The sequence below is a fragment of the Prosopis cineraria genome, unplaced genomic scaffold (genome assembly GCF_029017545.1).
Source record: "Prosopis cineraria cultivar Desert tree isolate PC_DT_omini unplaced genomic scaffold, ASM2901754v1 PC1, whole genome shotgun sequence".
NCBI lineage: Eukaryota > Viridiplantae > Streptophyta > Magnoliopsida > Fabales > Fabaceae > Prosopis > Prosopis cineraria.
Window position 1 is genome coordinate 42205322 of NW_026555332.1, and position 16968 is coordinate 42222289.

General features: G+C 33.6%; 3 protein-coding genes across 12 annotated transcripts in view; 2 read left to right on the plus strand and 1 right to left on the minus strand.

Moving 5' to 3' along the window:
* Positions 1-504: 504 nt before the first annotated feature.
* Positions 505-1555, plus strand: LOC129320217 (thioredoxin H2). Its single transcript, XM_054965530.1, has 3 exons — positions 505-802; positions 974-1096; positions 1189-1555. The coding sequence occupies exons 1-3, from the start codon at positions 656-658 to the stop codon at positions 1321-1323; spliced, it is 405 nt and encodes a 134-aa protein (XP_054821505.1). The 5' UTR covers positions 505-655; the 3' UTR covers positions 1324-1555.
* Positions 1549-9409, plus strand: LOC129320224 (uncharacterized). Of its 2 annotated transcripts, none has more exons than XM_054965552.1 (5): positions 1549-1620; positions 4902-4990; positions 5647-5711; positions 5807-5870; positions 9275-9409. In XM_054965552.1, the coding sequence occupies exons 1-5, from the start codon at positions 1611-1613 to the stop codon at positions 9359-9361; spliced, it is 315 nt and encodes a 104-aa protein (XP_054821527.1). In that variant the 5' UTR covers positions 1549-1610; the 3' UTR covers positions 9362-9409. The 2 variants fall into 2 exon arrangements, with proteins under 2 accessions (XP_054821527.1, XP_054821519.1); XM_054965544.1 differs by lacking the exon at positions 9275-9409 and adding an exon at positions 6601-6905.
* Positions 9198-16968, minus strand: part of LOC129320178 (inositol hexakisphosphate and diphosphoinositol-pentakisphosphate kinase VIP2-like) — a 32492-nt gene continuing 24721 nt past the window's right edge. For all 9 annotated transcript variants that reach the window (XM_054965472.1, XM_054965463.1, XM_054965456.1 and 6 more), the window contains 6 exons: positions 16759-16830; positions 11854-12107; positions 11718-11775; positions 10913-11080; positions 10053-10127; positions 9198-9603 (listed from right to left, as the gene is read on the minus strand). In XM_054965472.1, the coding sequence (XP_054821447.1) occupies positions 9343-9603; positions 10053-10127; positions 10913-11080; positions 11718-11775; positions 11854-12107; positions 16759-16830 (888 nt within the window). In that variant the 3' untranslated portion in view covers positions 9198-9342. The remainder of the gene's footprint in view (positions 9604-10052; positions 10128-10912; positions 11081-11717; positions 11776-11853; positions 12108-16758; positions 16831-16968) is intronic.

A 16968-nucleotide genomic window follows, 5' to 3' on the forward strand; every position in this document is an offset into this window, starting at 1 on the left:
AATATAAAGTATTTTTAGTTTTTTAAGTATAATCATTGTCTTTTTTTAAAAAGTGTCCTTATTAATAATAACTTTATATTTAGTAAAATATTTAATAAGAGTCAATATGAAAAGATAAGGTTAGTTTAAAAAAAATAATTACTTTATTAAAAAATATAATTTAATTAAAAATATTTATATTTTTAAATGGAGGAGGTAATAGATGTGATACATACCTAATTTAATATTTTCTAAGGAAGTGGATCATCTATTAAAAAAAAAAAGGGAAGTGAATCGCTATCTAAAATATCTGTGAAATAGGAATATGATATGATTTCAGAAGTAATAGATATGATTATTATCAAAAAAGAAATAATAGATATTATATTCTTTTTTAATGTGGCTGGCAGTGGGTAACGCACCTGAAAATTCACAAGATAGAAGATTCGCTATTAACTTTGCCTTTCAAGGCTGAATCTCTGCTAGTGTAAAACCAGCTTTGCCCCGCATAGTCTTTTCTGAGTAACAAAAGAAGATTCGCTATTAACTTTAATATCTACGCTATAAAAAATAGAGCCAAAGAAGAATAGCATGGAAAAGCAGTTGCATTCAGTCGTCGGCACTCTCAGCACATCGAAAAGAGTCTTGGCTTGATTTCAAGGACCGAAAGGAAAGCATGGGATCAATCATCTCTAGCCTTATGGGAGGCGCACCCTCTGCAGATGCTTCATCCTCGGCGCCGGAGAATTCTCGGGTCGAGCAGTTTCACTCTTCCGCGCGATGGCAGCTCCATTTCAATGAAGTCAAAGATTCCGATAAGCTTGTACTGAATTTTTATATCTGCCGTCCCCTTCCCCTCCCCTCTTTCAATCTCATATCTATTCCTCTCGCTTTCTTGTTTATTAGTTTTTTTGGCCGGAATTATAATATGTCGTTTCGAGATCTGAATTTTTTTTTCCTGATCCACTGGATTTGGTTAATTGATTGAGGGAAGATCGTGATAGATTTCTCAGCATCGTGGTGCGGGCCATGTAAATTCATAGAGCCGGCGATCCACGCCATGGCCGACAAGTTCTCCGATGTTGGATTCGTCAAGATCGATGTGGACGAGCTCTCTGTTAGTTACTTACTTCTCTAAACTCAGAGCAAATAATCTCAATTTTTGTTGCTCAATGCTCACAAATGTCTGCTTGTGATACGCAAAATCAGGACGTGGCGCGGGAATTCAATGTGCAGGCGATGCCGACGTTTGTGTTGTGGAAGAAGGGGAAGGAGATGGAGAGGGTGGTTGGTGCCAAGAAGGAGGAGCTTGAGAGGAAGGTTGAGAAACTCACAGCCGCTTGAACTCTGCTTGGTTCCGCCCCGTTAAAGGCTATGTAATGTTTTTCCCCACATATTTCAATTAAAGTATGAATATGAACTTCTATTTTAAGAGAAGGCATGAGCTTGATAGAATGCTTCTGCTCTGGGGACGTTTACGACGACCACGGCAGGGGATTGAATCTCGTGATTGCCGTTGCTTTACATAATTCTGATTGTCCCTGTTTATTAAATCCAGAGTCGTTTGGTGGAGTGATATCTTAATTGCCACACGAGATCTCATATTTCTCCTGCTTTATGTGATAGGTCGCATGAAAAAATGTGTGTCATCTGATCCTTTTTACAATATGATTCCCTAGAAAGTTGAAACTGATGTTTTTTTAATAAGAAACTAAGAAGGGCTTTTTTCTCGGTATAATTTCCTTTTCTTTTTTAAAAATCATTTGGAGCTAGATTTATAAAGATAATAATATTTACTTGTTAGGAATTGAGAAGTTCACGAGGACAGATGAAAATAGATTAATCACATTTTACTTACATTTATTATGAGGCAAGTAAAAATCATATTAAGGTCCTTTATTTTTTTATTTAACACATTAAGGTCGATTTTATATGAATAAGTTACAAATTTTTTCTAGGCAATGATTGTCTTTATAAAAATAAAATACTTCACTAATCATAATAATAATAAAAAAAAAGGTTAAGGTCCTGTTTGGTATACTGGATTTTAGAGCATAGAATTGAAAATGGATATGGAATTGAAAAAAATGTTTGGTTTGCATGAATTTGGCTTCTATGTAGAATTCAATTCCATCAAAATTGGTTGAATTGAATTCTATGAGAAGACCCATGGAAATGATATGGGTTCCACGGAATTGTACTATTAATGAAATTTTAAGACAAATTTGCCCACCCACCTTCAACAATCCTACCCAAATTTTCAACATCCTTAGCCACCCCATCACCATTTTCGCCGGCGCTCGTCTCACATCCAACAATAATGACACCATCAACATTGGTCTTCACCAGCACTCGTCTTGCACCGCCCTTCACTCCCTCCCTTTCTCCTTCTTGATTTTTGATCTAGTGCTTGAAGGCAACGATCTGGTCGACGCTTGATTTGGTCGACACCATGGCTAATCTTATCGAACCTTAGACACTGTCAAAGAATCAAAGCTCAAAGACTCTATTTCATCAACTTCCAAGTACAATGAAGATGACGACAATGTTGGAGAGTTGTCGAGCTTCATTGCCTCTTTTCAAAATAGATGACCTTTGCCTCTTCTCCATTTTTGATGCTTAAAGGTGACTCTCCCTATGCCTGCTCCAGTTTTAAAGCTCAAAGCTTTAACCTCGACCACCACTCTGACCCTTCTCAAATCGCTCTCGTAACCTTCTTCAATCCAGATTTGATTTCTGAGTTTGAGGCTTTGAGCAACCAAGTCACAGGCCTCCACAAATCTCCTATCCATTATAGTAATCAAATTCCATGAGGCTTATGATTTATGGAATTTGATTGTTTTTTGTGGTTATCAATTTTCCTCTAATGGTTGCTTGTTTGTCTCTGTTCATCTTTGATTTCATGGTTGGACCAATTTTTTAAGATGAGAGCATTTTAGTCCTTTTATATTTTAAATATTGACATTAAATAAATATAATTTCTCAATTCTATAGACATACCAAACATATTTTTGAAACTTATATCTATTCCCACTTCCATATCCATTTCCATTTTCATTAAAATCATTTCCGACATACCAAACGAGACATAAAGTATATTTTTATTTTTGAACTTTTTTTGGAGGAGTGTTGGGTACCTTATATTGATAAGTGGTGTAATTTTATTCCTAAACTCTTTCTGTGGTGCAAAAAACCCTTCTATTGGTTGTTATTTTTTTTATTTTCTGCTGAACATTAAATAAAATGGATATCTTGAAATCTTGTTAAAATAAAATGTAATAAATATTGTTAAAATATTAAATATTTGAATATTATTACTTATAAATATTCATTCAAAATTTACAAATTATTTTTTACACATTCTATAAATAATTTGTAAATATTCTCTAAGAAAATGCCCACATCATTATGCTTTTCATATGGGTAGGAACTTATCTATATTTTTAATATTAGTTAAGTTTTTAATTTCAACTTGATCATTGGACATAATTTCTCTTTTAACTTAATCTTTTTCACCAATTCTTCCTATTTTTAAAAGGCATCTAATATAAAGGGTGCAAGGGAATATATGTATATTGGATTTGCATTGATTTCAAGTTTTTGTTTTATTTTTAGTAATCATTTGATTTAATTTCTTACAAAATATAAATATAAATAATACTTCTTCTAAAGGTCAAATATTAATTAATTTTTTTAAAATATTCCAACTAATAGCTTTTTATGTTTTTTTTTAAATCAATAATTTTATATTATTTTAATTATTCAGCTTTTTTTTTAAATTAAGATGTATTTTTACCTTTGAACTTTTTCAAAGAACAATGGGCACCCCGTACTGATAAATAGGGTAATTTTTTCTTTAAAATATGTTTTTGAGGAGCAAAAAAGCCCCTTCTATTAATTAGCCATTAACTTTGACATTTTTTGCTAATAAGGCATGTGGGCGCATGATGACAAATAAGACTTTAACCACATCTTTTAGTGTTAATTTGTATTTAAATTCTTTTTTTAAGAATGTTAGGTACCTTAAAGTCTTTTTTTAAGAGCGCTATACATTAAAAGCTTATTAAAATAAAATTTAATAAATATTATTAAAATATTAAATATTTTTGTATTTAATAAATTAAATATTATTCATTAAACAATCTAAGCAAATAATTGAAATGCACTTTTGTTTAAACCAATAAAATTGAAAAAAAAAAAAGATTGCTTGTTCAAGACCATCTCTAATCGGAGAACCACAGAGCGTGGCTGTGACAAAGGGTGTTGACGAAGGAGCAATTGGCGGTGTGAGTGAGAATTTGATCGGACGAGGTTAAGAAGGACTGGGAAGTGGAGCAATCGGGGGATGGCCGGTGCAATGGCAAGGAAGGGAAGGAAAACTGATTAGGATGACGGTGGCATCAAACCATCATTTTCAACCCATCTTTGACCATCCTCTTCAATCTGACTTCCTCCTTTCTTTAATGACAGTAACAGTAACCTCCTCATTGATCTCAACCTCATGATAGTGACGACGACAATGACCTCCTATGACAGTAACAATTTCCCTTCATTGTCAACAACAAAGACCTTTAAATTTTTTGGTGATTTCTAGTTTCGAGTTCTAGGTGATTTCCCTTCAACGTCCTCACTTGCTATCTTATTGTAATTATCACTGTACTTTAATCTTCAATTTAGAGTAGAAATTCCCTTTATACCATTATCATTGGTTTGAAAGTTCTATCTATCTAGTTTATCTTGAGAAAAATCCAACAAGAAAACCTTATAGACAATAAAGCCAAATGCTATTAGAACATTGAACATGTTTGGCCTTGCAAAGAGAGTGGGAGCATGGTTTGGAGATTTTATTCTTATTTCTTCATTTGATAGTCTTAATTGATATCATTAGCTGGTTTCAACAAGATTGTTATTTTATGGGGCAGTATTTTGCTTATCTCTACTTCAAAATTATACAAGGATCCTCTTGTACACCCACAACCAAAAAGCTATTGGGGCAATGTTAACCTTATTGGTAAGTACTTAACTTAATCCAAACTTGTATCTATGTTTTATAAAATGAGCTGCTATAGTTTTTATGATTGTCATAATTTAGCAGAGTTTGTTATAAGGCATAGAACTGAATCTTACATCTCTATCTACTTTAACAGGGTTTATCATTAAAACTACAATTCAAGTAGACGAACATGGCATTCATTAATAAATATAAGTCGAAATCATTTGAATACATGTCCTCTTTGTGTTAGGTCCTTTCCCAACATACCAAAAAAAAACAAAAGATAGGAAACCTTTTTTTTCCCTAATTAAGTTTCAGCCTAATGGTGTGAGATGCTCCTAGGTATGTGCTTTGCATGATTATGTATTAAATAGTGTTTGAAACTAAGAATGTTTTGTCAAACCCGTAAGGATATTATCAACTTTTTATTGCCCAAAGCACTTTGGTAAGTGCCTGACGCTTATGATGTTTTGAGGTTAGATCCATTGTTAATGTTTTTGCATGGCTTGTTTATCATATATTTCAAGAGAACATTGATATGCTTATGCTCAATAGTCCATAAATTTTTCTAACTGTAATGTTAATAATTTAAGGCTTTATAAAAGTATGAATGATGTGTTTGATCGGCATGGTGTTTGCTTGCTTTCACTTCTCATATAATCTATTTCTTATAGTGGAGAACCATTGACAATCCCCCAAGGGACACAAAACTCACAGTTTCTGCTATGTCTCTGATATGGTATGTTTGTAATGTAATTTTTTTTTTCATTGTGTTTTGTTATCTTGTGTTACCATTGCTGATCCGACTAAAGTACAATGCTTGAAATCTACAAGGTTGATGGTCTTATCAATCTCATGGAAGGGGAAAACATTGGTCCAATCAACCTTGGAAACCGAGGTTAATTTTCTGTGCCAAGACCTTTGTTATCTGTTGACACCTCTTTTACTTAAGAGCTTTTTGTTTACTTTTTAAGTGACTTTACATGATTGAGCTTGCTAAACCCGCAAAAGAAGCGAGTCATAAATCATTTTATTTATGTGGTGGGCTGCTTATGTTCTTTGCCGTAAGAGCATTAAGTTCTGACACTTCAAGATTGTGCTTGTTCAATATCAATCCACAAAATACCTCCTATAATGGAGTGGTTAGTGAAACACTTGTAGTTAATGTTATGTGAGTGGTTTTGCAGCCTATTAATCCAACTATGGAAATAAAGATGGTGTAAAACACTCTAAACTATGTGTATGTGATATATATATCCATAAAAGATATTAAAAAAATGGAAGGTGATATACATGTCACTTGCATCTCATTTTGTTAATGCTCATAATTACAATGCTTAAGCCAAACAAGCACATTTTTTTAATAACTTTTTCTTCCAATCTTGCCTTTTAAACTTATTTCTATGATTATGAAGTTATTGTGTACTTGGTATAGTTCTAGCCTTCTAGTACCATGTACTGTAGAAGTTGGCTATCCTGTCATTTAGACTCAAATTAAAACCTTGATAGACCTTTAGTCAAGATCACCTGATTTTAAACTTTTTAGGAGGGCTGTGATCACTCCTTGTTCTTCTGATTGTTGACTTGGTTGTCAATGTGAAAATAAATATTTCCTTGCATGTATTTAGGAGTTCTTAAAAAATAAGCTGAATACGGAAGCTGATTTTTGGTCGTGCAAGTGTCAAGATCTATCGGTGATGTGCATCTCAAGAGACCTGACTTTTACAAATACCCAGATTTTCAGCAATTTAGAAACCCATTACTTTGAAGCATCCTGTAATGAAGTATAAGGTTTTGTCTGAAGAGGAGAAAAAATTAAGTTCAAGTCAAAAAGCTTTTGCGTACATATTATAACTCAAGTGAGCTATAAGGAAACGCTAATCTAGGGATTCTCCTGAAAGATTAAATGAAATTGTGATTGTATTTTGAAATATACTTATGGCTATTTTCCCTTATTTGTTTTTTATATAGGATAGGATAATGTTTAATATGCGAATGATGTTCTTACCCCTATGGTATATTTTTAATATGGGGTGTCCTATGCTTTTTGTTTATAATTTTGTTCATACATGGCAAGAAGACAGACAAAAACCATAGGAATTAATGTTTTTTTCATTGAAGTAATTATTGTTTATTCTCCCTCTTCACATTTACTTCTTTTTCAGGGACATTCAGCTATCCTCTATGTTTCATTATTGAATCCGCATTATTTACAAGCTAATACAACTTGCTATATAGCGTACAATACTTAAAAAAGAGAAAACTTATTGTGAGTGTTCCCAATCTTTCATGATAACTATCAATAATTAGATGTAATTATAAACAATTACATGATAATTATACACAATTATATGTAATTTTAACAAACAAAGTGTATGCTCATAACAATGATTCTATATTTCATGATAATTATAAACAATTACATATAATTTGAATATACAAAAGGGCACGTAAATTAGTGTACAAAAATTGCATGTAAGATCCAACAGATTCCATGTAGAACAAACATAGAGACCACACTACTGTCAGTGTCTCTAAATTCCATGAAAACGATCATTGATTTCATATAAAACAATTTATGGAGAGAATGTGAACATGCCTGAGCAAAAAATGCACAAAAGATGTAATGGATTCCATGTAAAACAAATGCATGGAGAGCACGCCACTGTCAAGTGTCCTTAAATTCTATGGAGACAACTATTGATTCCATGTAAAACAAATCTATGAAGAGATTCACAAACATGTTTGAGCAAAAATTACATGAAAAGTGAAACTAATTCCATAGAAAAAAACACAGAGAGAGCACACCACCTTAAATCAGAACCCTTGCACCCTGAGCAAAACCTTTGCACCTTACATGCCAAGTCAAAACTCTTGCACCCCAAATTAAAACCCTTGCACTCCAAGCCAATCCACTTACACCTTGCACTTTAAGCCAAAACCCTTACATTCAAAGCCAATTTTCTTATACCTTGCACCTAAGCCAAAACCCTTGCACTTTCTAATAATGAGTGTCCATGTGATCTTTGATAATTACATGTAATCAAGGGGTATTGACTTTTTCCAATGACCTTTCACTAGCCACCCAAAGCTCCAACAAGCACACCATCACTTGCTAAAGAAGGGGCTGGAGCTCCAATGGCCAAATTTTGTGCTTTTTTTTAAATTTTTTTAATTAATACAAAGAGGCATTTTGGTCAATTGTGCAGAATGTTTTATGAATAAAATATTCCGTTTGATCCTTCAATTACAATTGGTCCTTGGGTATAATTTTTGTTTCAACTAGGGATTTATAAGCAATTCTTCCTTAAAAATAAAAGCTGATTAAAACAATAAAACATATAATTAGAATATCAAATAATATTTTACTTTTACCCTTATAATTTTAATAACATCCTGGTAACTTGAGTAATGTATGATGAGGTTGATTAATAAAAGTATAATTAGAATATTAATATGTACAAATGGAACAATATAACAACTTATATTTACCTGGTGAACAAAATGTGCAACACTCCTTTGAAACATAAACAAAGGATCTAATCAAACAGAGCTAGGTTGTTCTGAGTTCTGATTTAGTAGGGTATAAAGCGGAATAAATTGAACATATTTGACTGACTATTAGCTGCAAAATGCATCTGATAGATCAGGAAATAAAATGGACGCATATAGACAAAACAATAATCTATATGCACTTTATTATTTATCGCAATTGAAATCAAGTGCTGTTCACACAAAAAAAAAAAAAGGTAACAAGTGCAGGAAGGGTTCAAACAAAATAGGCAGATTCAATCATAAAATGTCACTCTTGCCGGAGCTTTTTGTATGGTCAACACTCCGACCAAATGTGATCAAGTTGGTTGATCAACACCACTCAAAAACTAGAGATATGAGGAGGGCCGCACTCAAAAGGACGCAAAAGATACATTTTCCTCTCTGTAAAATCAGTAACTTAACACCAAAACTAATCAGGGTAATAAACCTGAGGACTTTTTTTATTTAACCTGAGGATCTGAAAGTGAAATGGATATCCTAAAGTAGTCATCTCTAATGTAACAACTTCAATTTAATTTACTATGTTTATCAAAGCTGAGCATGATAATTTTAAGTCCTGAAGTAAATGAAGCCTTTTTTAAATATCAATTAATTAACCAATGATAATGATTTGAATGGCATGATTCATATCGATATAAGAAAAAGAAAAAAGAAAAGAACACGACAGAAAAATAACGAAAGGAAGGCTACTTTAATTTCTAATTTTCCATGGATACTTTAGCTAATTCCAAAATTTTTTTCCCAAAGGAAAGGAGCCAAAGCTCGCATAGGCCATTCAACATGTTAGAGAAACAGGCCGAGAATCCCGCAGTTTGCTACTTGCCATTAGAATGATGGACTTGCTTATGAAAAGGCCAAAGATTTACCAGGCGGTCAAGTACACTTTTGGAGAAATAGCCCGAGAATCCCGCAGGTGTTGCTGGGGGAGGAAAGTCTTCTGCTGGCATAGCAAATGGGCGAATCATCTCCTCCATCTTTTTGAATGTGAGATATGATCCTATTTCTTGCAGCCTTTCTGGACCCATAATAGGAAGAGTGTGCTCTTGATGTAATGAAACAGCCTCGCTGTCCTCCTTCTGCAACCATAAAACCCAACATATATTGTCCCTTGAAAAACACGCTTGCTATGTCAAATTGGTATGTTTATTGATATTCCTCACGTCATGATACGTTAGAAAATTTTATCATACCACTGGATGGAATTGAAATGCAATGGGTAATGAGTTTAAAAACTGCAAGAAGAAAACAAAATACCACTGGCACAAATTTAAAAATGGGAAATATTTGTATTTTGAACAGTGAGCTCCAAACAACAAAAGAAAGTGCTTCTGGTTAAGGTTGTACGAAGAAACTGCAAGTTTCATAAGAAACTTCACAGCGAGTGGCACCATAAGAGTCTTGATGCTTAGCGGACACACAATTGGATTTCAATTTCAAAATATATATCAGTACCATGAGATGAACAAAATTCAAAACCTTTCCCACTGTAGATTTCTCAACAAACTACAGTATTTGTTATCATTACCTCCAATGGGGACAAGTCAGCACCACGGCTGAAGGTAAGCTCAATGCGAAACCTTTTTGGATCTTCTAAAGCCATCTGCAGTCAGAGAGTCAAAAGATGGTTTGATGTAAATATCAGCATTCATGTGTGCGCAAAGCATAATTCCTGACAAATATATGAATGTCCACGTATCATAAGAAGATCCCATTAAAAGGATCATAGCTTTTAATTGGATAGCCAATCGAGTCATTTGACAAAGGGTCCCTTTCATGCCACAACTTCGGGCACAATATGATACCAAGTCTCCAATCATTCATACCGCGCATGCATTCCAATTTTCGCATAGGACATGGAACTTTAATCAGTCTCCTTTCAAAGCCGAACAGAACTTTAATAATTTTCATACAGGTCAAATAGAACTATAACAAGTCTCCTTGTGCCAATATCAACAATCTCATACTGTGAGAAGAAGCATGAACTTGTATGTATTTCAAAGTTAATTATCAAAATAAAACAAGGAATACACCACCATCCATCTAAAGACTTCCCTTTCCATGCTTACACCAAAAGAAGATCTCTTGCACCTATATTTGTGCTATCATCCCTTTGTCCTCTAATAACATTTATTTCAACTTCAACAAAGGGGTCAAAAGGCTTCAAACAACCTGATCTCTTCCTTTTGCTATGTTTGTGCCTTTTTCTTTTTTTTATAAATTAAGATATGTATTAGACAGATGAAATTGTCATGTTGCTGACCCCATTTAGTAGAATATGGCTTGTTGTTGTTGTTATATTAGAAAGAGGAGAATGTATGAAACCATATTTTTATTCTGACGGTGACAAATTGGAATACTAACTGGAAAACGCATATAATGAACTACCTCTGTGTTCTCAAACATCCTCAGCACGATGTAGCTCATATAGTCCAGCTCCTTTGTATTATGTAAGCGCTCTAGACCATTATGGCAAACAAGACTCTCTTCTCCTTGAAGAGATTCGTCCAAGTTACAGAAACGAAGAACATTCATGAGGGAATGGATATGTGATTCCTGTCAAGAAAAATAATGACAACAAAAGAGCTGGGAAGTTAATTTAAGAGAGCAATTACATCCACAAATAGGAAACAAAAGAGTTGGATAGTTCAGAGTGTTTGGATTGGATGCATTCACTAAGAGAAAGGTATTTGTACATGTGTTCTATAAAATGTGCTTAGTTGATAATTTTTCTGACACAGACTCGTAACAAGAAACCTTCTATGAAGTAAAGTACATAACAGACTCGCCAGAAATTCATAATGAAACTCAAAAGAGGTCTTTGAGAAGTAAGTGCGTCAATTGGTACTGTGCAATAAAGTAAGCAGAATTACAAGTGAAACATCACTAAGAAGCATGTATATATGATGTCTGATAATGAATGATTACAATTTAAATTAAGTACTCTGGTCTTTTCATCTTGAGTTAGCATACCAAATTTTTCATTCTTATTAACTGAATTTAATCAAGAGGCTAACTGCAAGATAAATTGTTTAAGTTATACCACCCAACAGATGAAGATAATTTTCTTTTTGTAAGACTAAGAACCCAGTCCCCAGACAATATTCAAAGGTAAATTTAAAATGATCTGTTCAGTTACGCTCATACACATGAGGGGGAAGGTAATTTTTCTGTTGAAAACGTAATGACTCACTGAAGTGAAGTATAGCCGGGTCCGCACATGGCGGTCAGGTGTCTTGACATTTGCATACCTGGTGGAAAATAGAAAAGACAATTAAGATAGATAGGACATAATAATCTGCAAAATCAAATGGGGTGCAGATAATCACTTAGGATCCAATCTATATTTGATCTCCTTATCTTCATCATCATCTTGATCCATTGATAAATCATTCAAAGCGCTGGATTTTCTGATGTCATCTTTCTTAAGGAAAAGTTTTGACTTTGCCTCTGTATCTTCCCTTTTAGTTACCATAGAAGATGAATGATGGTCATGATTACTCTTTAATTCAGCAACATTGATGGCTTCTTCCCGAGTGTTTCTCAGATCAATTAAAATTTTACCCAATAAACGTCGAGCAATCTGAATTGAAACAGAAAAAATCAAGGCAATCAGATATTGGAGTTTGGTGTAGTATCAATGATTTAAGGATTCTAAATATTTTGTTTTTCAAGCAATATCACCTAGCATACAGCTTCAGATTTCTCTTTTTCCTATTTTCTACTTCTCTTTTGGGCTAGAGAGTAGTAATTGTTAAACTTGAATGTAAATATTAGTGTCTTGCTGATGAGCACCCAAGTGGTGCAGAAGACCCACCCCAAAAACTAGAAACTAGTTAGAGCCACTACATGGGCGCTTAGATATCGTGTTAAATGAGCAAGAGCTGCCGTGTTATGCTGGACGAGTGCGGCTAAAGAAATTAGTTCACGAGAGCAAGATCAAATTTGATATTTGGAATGTTAGGACCTAGACTTGTAAATCTATGAAGGTGGTAGGAGTTACGATTCATAGAAAAATTAATACCTTATGCCTGCAAGAAATTAAATGGCCCAGTGAACAAGTTAAGAATATTCAAGGTTTTAAACTTTAGTATACAAGGAAAGTAAGCACACGGAATAGGGTGACTATCATTGTTGATGAGGAATGGAAGAAGAACATGGTAGAAGTTAATAGAATTAGGGTAGAATTATTTCCTTAAAAATGATCATTAGACATGAAACTGTTAATATTATTAGCGCTTATGCACCTTAAGCTAAGGCAGAAGCCAGTCTTAAAGAATTGTTTTGGGAAGACTTGGAAGGGTTGATTTAACACATATCACAAAATAAAAAGATCTTTATTGGAAGAAACTTTAACAGTCATGTCAAAAGGGAGGGAGGTAATTATGCAAGGGTGCATCGTGGTTTTAATTTTGGGGAGTTAAACAATGAAGGACAATCTATTCTTAATTTCTCTTTGGTGTATGATTTTAAGATTGTCAACACTTGTTTCAAAAAGAGGGATGAACATCTTATTACCTACAAGAGTAGAGCCTCAAGGTCACAAATTGATTTCTTTTTGGCAAGGAACACCAATAGAAGACTCTATAAAAATTGTAAGGTGATTTTGAGGGATGGCATAACAACACAACATAGGGTCCTTGTCCCTGATATGCGCCGACAAGTGGTAAACCCAAGGATTAGATGGTGGCAGTCAAAAGGTAAGAAGTAGGAAATTTTCAAGTAGAATCTTTTGGCCGCAGGAATTTGAGAGTTCTAGAAAAGTGCTAGTATCTTATGGAAGGATATGGCTAAAAAGGTAAAGAAGGTTGCTAAAGAAATTTTGGAAGAGCCAAAAGGTTTTGGTTCAAGAGATAAGAAGTCTTGGTGGCGGAATGATAATGTGCAGAAAAAAGTCATTTTTTAAAGCCATCCATTTGTGCAATAATGATAAAAATTGAGAAAGGCATTGTAGGACTAAAAAGGAAACTAAGAAAGCTATGGGTGAAGCTCATTTTAAAATATTTGAAGAATTTTTACAAGGGTCTTGCGACAAAGGATGAAAAACGAAAAATTTATCAAATTGCTAAAAGTAAGGAAAGAAAATCAAGAGATTTAAAATAAGTAAAGTGCATAAAGAATGAGAAAGGAAGAGTTTTGGTTACAAATGCTGATTCATGAAGGAGAACAGAATTTGTCATTCTATCAAATAATATGTGATAGTAAGGTAAAAGAAGCTCTTAAAAAAATAACAAATGATAGAGCCAATGGACCTAATTTTATCCCTATTAAAGTGTAAAAATGTTTAGGTGAAGAAGTGGTGCAGTGGCTAACTAAATTATTTAATGAAATTTTACAGTTCAAGAAAATGCTTGACGAATAGAGGAGAAGTACCTTAGTTCCTATTTGCAAAAATAAAAGGGATAATCAGAATTGTGCAAACTACAAAAGGATCAAATTTGAGTCATACAATGAAATTGTGAGAAAGAGTGATTGAGCATAGATTGAGATTGGAAGCTAATATTCCGAGAATCAATTTGGCTTCATACCTGATAGGGCGACTACAAAAGTGAATGCCTTGCTAAGGAAATTAATAAAAAAGTATCGACATAAAGGTAAAAATTTACAAATGGTTTTCATTGATTTGGAAAGAGCTTATAATCGTGCACCAAGAAAAGTATCTTAGAAAGCCTTGAAAAAGAAAGGAGTCTAAGTTGTCAATATTAAAGCTATACGAGATATATATATATATATATATATGAGAGGGCAACAACTAAAATATGAACGTTCGGTGGTAAAACAAAAGACTTTCCTATAAGGATTAGACTGCATCAAGGATCATCTTTGAATCCTTATTTGTTTGACTTAATCTTAGATGTTTTGATTGAACTTATTCAAGATGAAATCTCAATTACATGCTTTTTGTAGATGATATAGTTCTTATTAGAAGACAAGAGAAAAGATTAACTACAAACTTGAGTTATGGAGGAGGACATTGGGGTCGAAAGGTTTTCACATAGGTAGAAGTGAAGTAGAATATTTGCATTGTAAATTTGATAAGAAGTCGGTCGGTAGTAATTTGAAAATAAAATTGAAATATCAGATTATATTTCAAGTGAAAAAGTTCAAACACTTGAGAGTTATTATTTAACATGATGGGGAAATTGATGAGAATGTTTCACATATGATATAAGTTGGATGATTTAATTGGAGAGAAGTGAAAGAAATTATTTGCGATTGAAGGGTACTGAATAAATTTAGAGGGAAGATTTATTGAATTGCTATAAGATTAGCTATATTATATGGTAATAAATGTTGAGTTTTAAAGGGACAGTAAGAGTATAAAGTTGAAAGTGCAAGGATCAGAATGTTGAGATGGATATGCAGGGAATACACATAAGGACAAAATTCAAAATGAGCATATACAAAAAAAAGTGGGCATAACATCCATTGAGGAAAAAATGGTAAAAAATCGTTCGAAATGATTTGGACATGTACATAGAAGATCGCAGGAGGCATCGGTAAGAAGAGTGGAACGGATAATTTTGAGCCTCGTAAAGAGAGATAGAGGAAGGCTAGAGAGAATATCTATGAAAGTTGTTGATTGAGAACTCTTAGTTAACAACATTCTTAAAAACTTGATAAATGATAGAGCACAAAGTATAGTGCAATCCATGTAGCCGACCTTTTGTTGTTATTGTTGTTGTTGTATCTTATAGAGTAGTTTAAACTGTTTGATATGGGGCCAAGCATCAAATATTATACATGTCCCTATCAATGGGCTATCCTTAGAGGATTTGGATCCTCTCCTTATCCTTTATCTTATTTTCTTCTCTTTATCTTATCCCCACTCTTGGATTAAAAATTTAACTATTGAGATTTAATTAAATTCATTCATTTAGTTTAATAATAGTCTACAATTAGTCTATAATTGTCTAGTAGTTTAGATATTTATTTATGTTATAGTATAATAGTTTTATAAAATATTAAATCTTAGCCATTCAAATTTTGATCCAAAGGTAAGGGTGGGATGAAGAGAAGAAAAGGAGAGAGAGGATGAGAAGAGAATCTAAATACATCCTTGGAGAGTTGACATCCCAACAATTCCATTCTATGACACTTCATACGGCTTCCTCACTAATCAAAATCCTTTGTAGGTAGTCCTTAATGGAGTGCCAACCAACAAGCCATTTGATGGGCAACAAAGTGGGGTGGGGAGCCCTTCCTAAAATGTAGCTATTACAATGGAAGAACAAAACCTTTAACCCTATAGAGCAGTCCAGACTACTTAATGTGGACCAAGAATTCCACACTATCTTGGTCTCCATCACTTGCTAACTGTCATTAGTTGTTAGTGCCACAAATTAGCTGTAGTTTAGCTGTTTCGCCATTTTTTACTGTACTAAAGCCGTACACTGCCTTGATATTGTTATAAAGTAGATCCAGACATCAGGACTCATTACTTAGGTCTCCTAACAACATTCCTTTCTCTCTCTGCAATCGTAACCAATGTAACCAATAACGTGGGTTATTAATTACGATGACACGCAAAAATACTTACAAAGCCCTGATAAGTTCCTGATTCTTCATCTATGTATTCTTCTTATTAGATAAAATATTCTTTTCTTAATAATCATTAATAAAATACTCTATAGAAAATGAATACAGTAATTTTAGTCATTAAACATGGCAACTTGGTGCAGCTATACCCCTTGTAGGACAACTTATGAAGTTGGAAGGCTTACTTCCCATACTTATTGCTGTCTATACAACTTTTCTTATGAGATTCAATTAAAATGAGTTCCACATTAACATCATGATTTCTCATCTAATTCCTACAAATAATGAGGAAGTGTTAAGAAAAAAATAAGATAGTATGAGAAATTTATCTCCTGTCCTTTATCTATTCATCCCTTATCATTTGTTTAGGAGTCGTCATCCTATTTAAGGATTATGCTTTCGTACACAGATTTATCCATTTCAGTATAAATATGAGAGGAGAGGAATGCTCCTATGTAAGTAGTGCAGATGTTGTTAAGCATTCAGGTTCCGCATAACACGTTTAATCACATTGTTCATTTACAGAGGGTCTTATTATCTCAGTCTACATAAAAGAAAAACTCTTGGTAAACTAAGGGTTGGCATCAGAGCATTATCACTGAAAGTAAAATTTGTGGAGGGACAGAAAAACTGCTAAAAATAAAAATTTGAAATGTGAAAAGCAATTTATGAGATGCCGTACAGCATTTGTTCACCTTTGAGCCAATTTTCAGCTTCTGCTTTGGATTAATCCCATATTCATTGGGAATTACACCATCAGCAAGTTCCTGAAAATACCATGGCAGAACAACTAAGGAAGCAAAATAGATGAACTCATCAGCCATGGTTGATTTTCATGCAGATAATGAAAGTAACGACGTTTTGTTTGCTGCATGATGAGTGTTCAGACTTGGTAGTTGCACAAG

Excerpts from the sequence above, each read along its gene's own strand:
- LOC129320217 (XM_054965530.1), top strand. The coding sequence starts at position 656 with ATGGGATCAATCATCTCTAGCCTTATGGGAGGCGCACCCTCTGCAGAT. Across the intron at positions 803-973 it reads TCAAAGATTCCGATAAGCTT|ATCGTGATAGATTTCTCAGC; the intron begins GTACTGAATTTT and ends GATTGAGGGAAG. Across the intron at positions 1,097-1,188 it reads TCGATGTGGACGAGCTCTCT|GACGTGGCGCGGGAATTCAA; the intron begins GTTAGTTACTTA and ends ACGCAAAATCAG.
- LOC129320224 (XM_054965544.1), top strand. Across the intron at positions 4,991-5,646 it reads GGGCAATGTTAACCTTATTG|TGGAGAACCATTGACAATCC; the intron begins GTAAGTACTTAA and ends TATTTCTTATAG. Across the intron at positions 5,712-5,806 it reads TCTGCTATGTCTCTGATATG|GTTGATGGTCTTATCAATCT; the intron begins GTATGTTTGTAA and ends GAAATCTACAAG.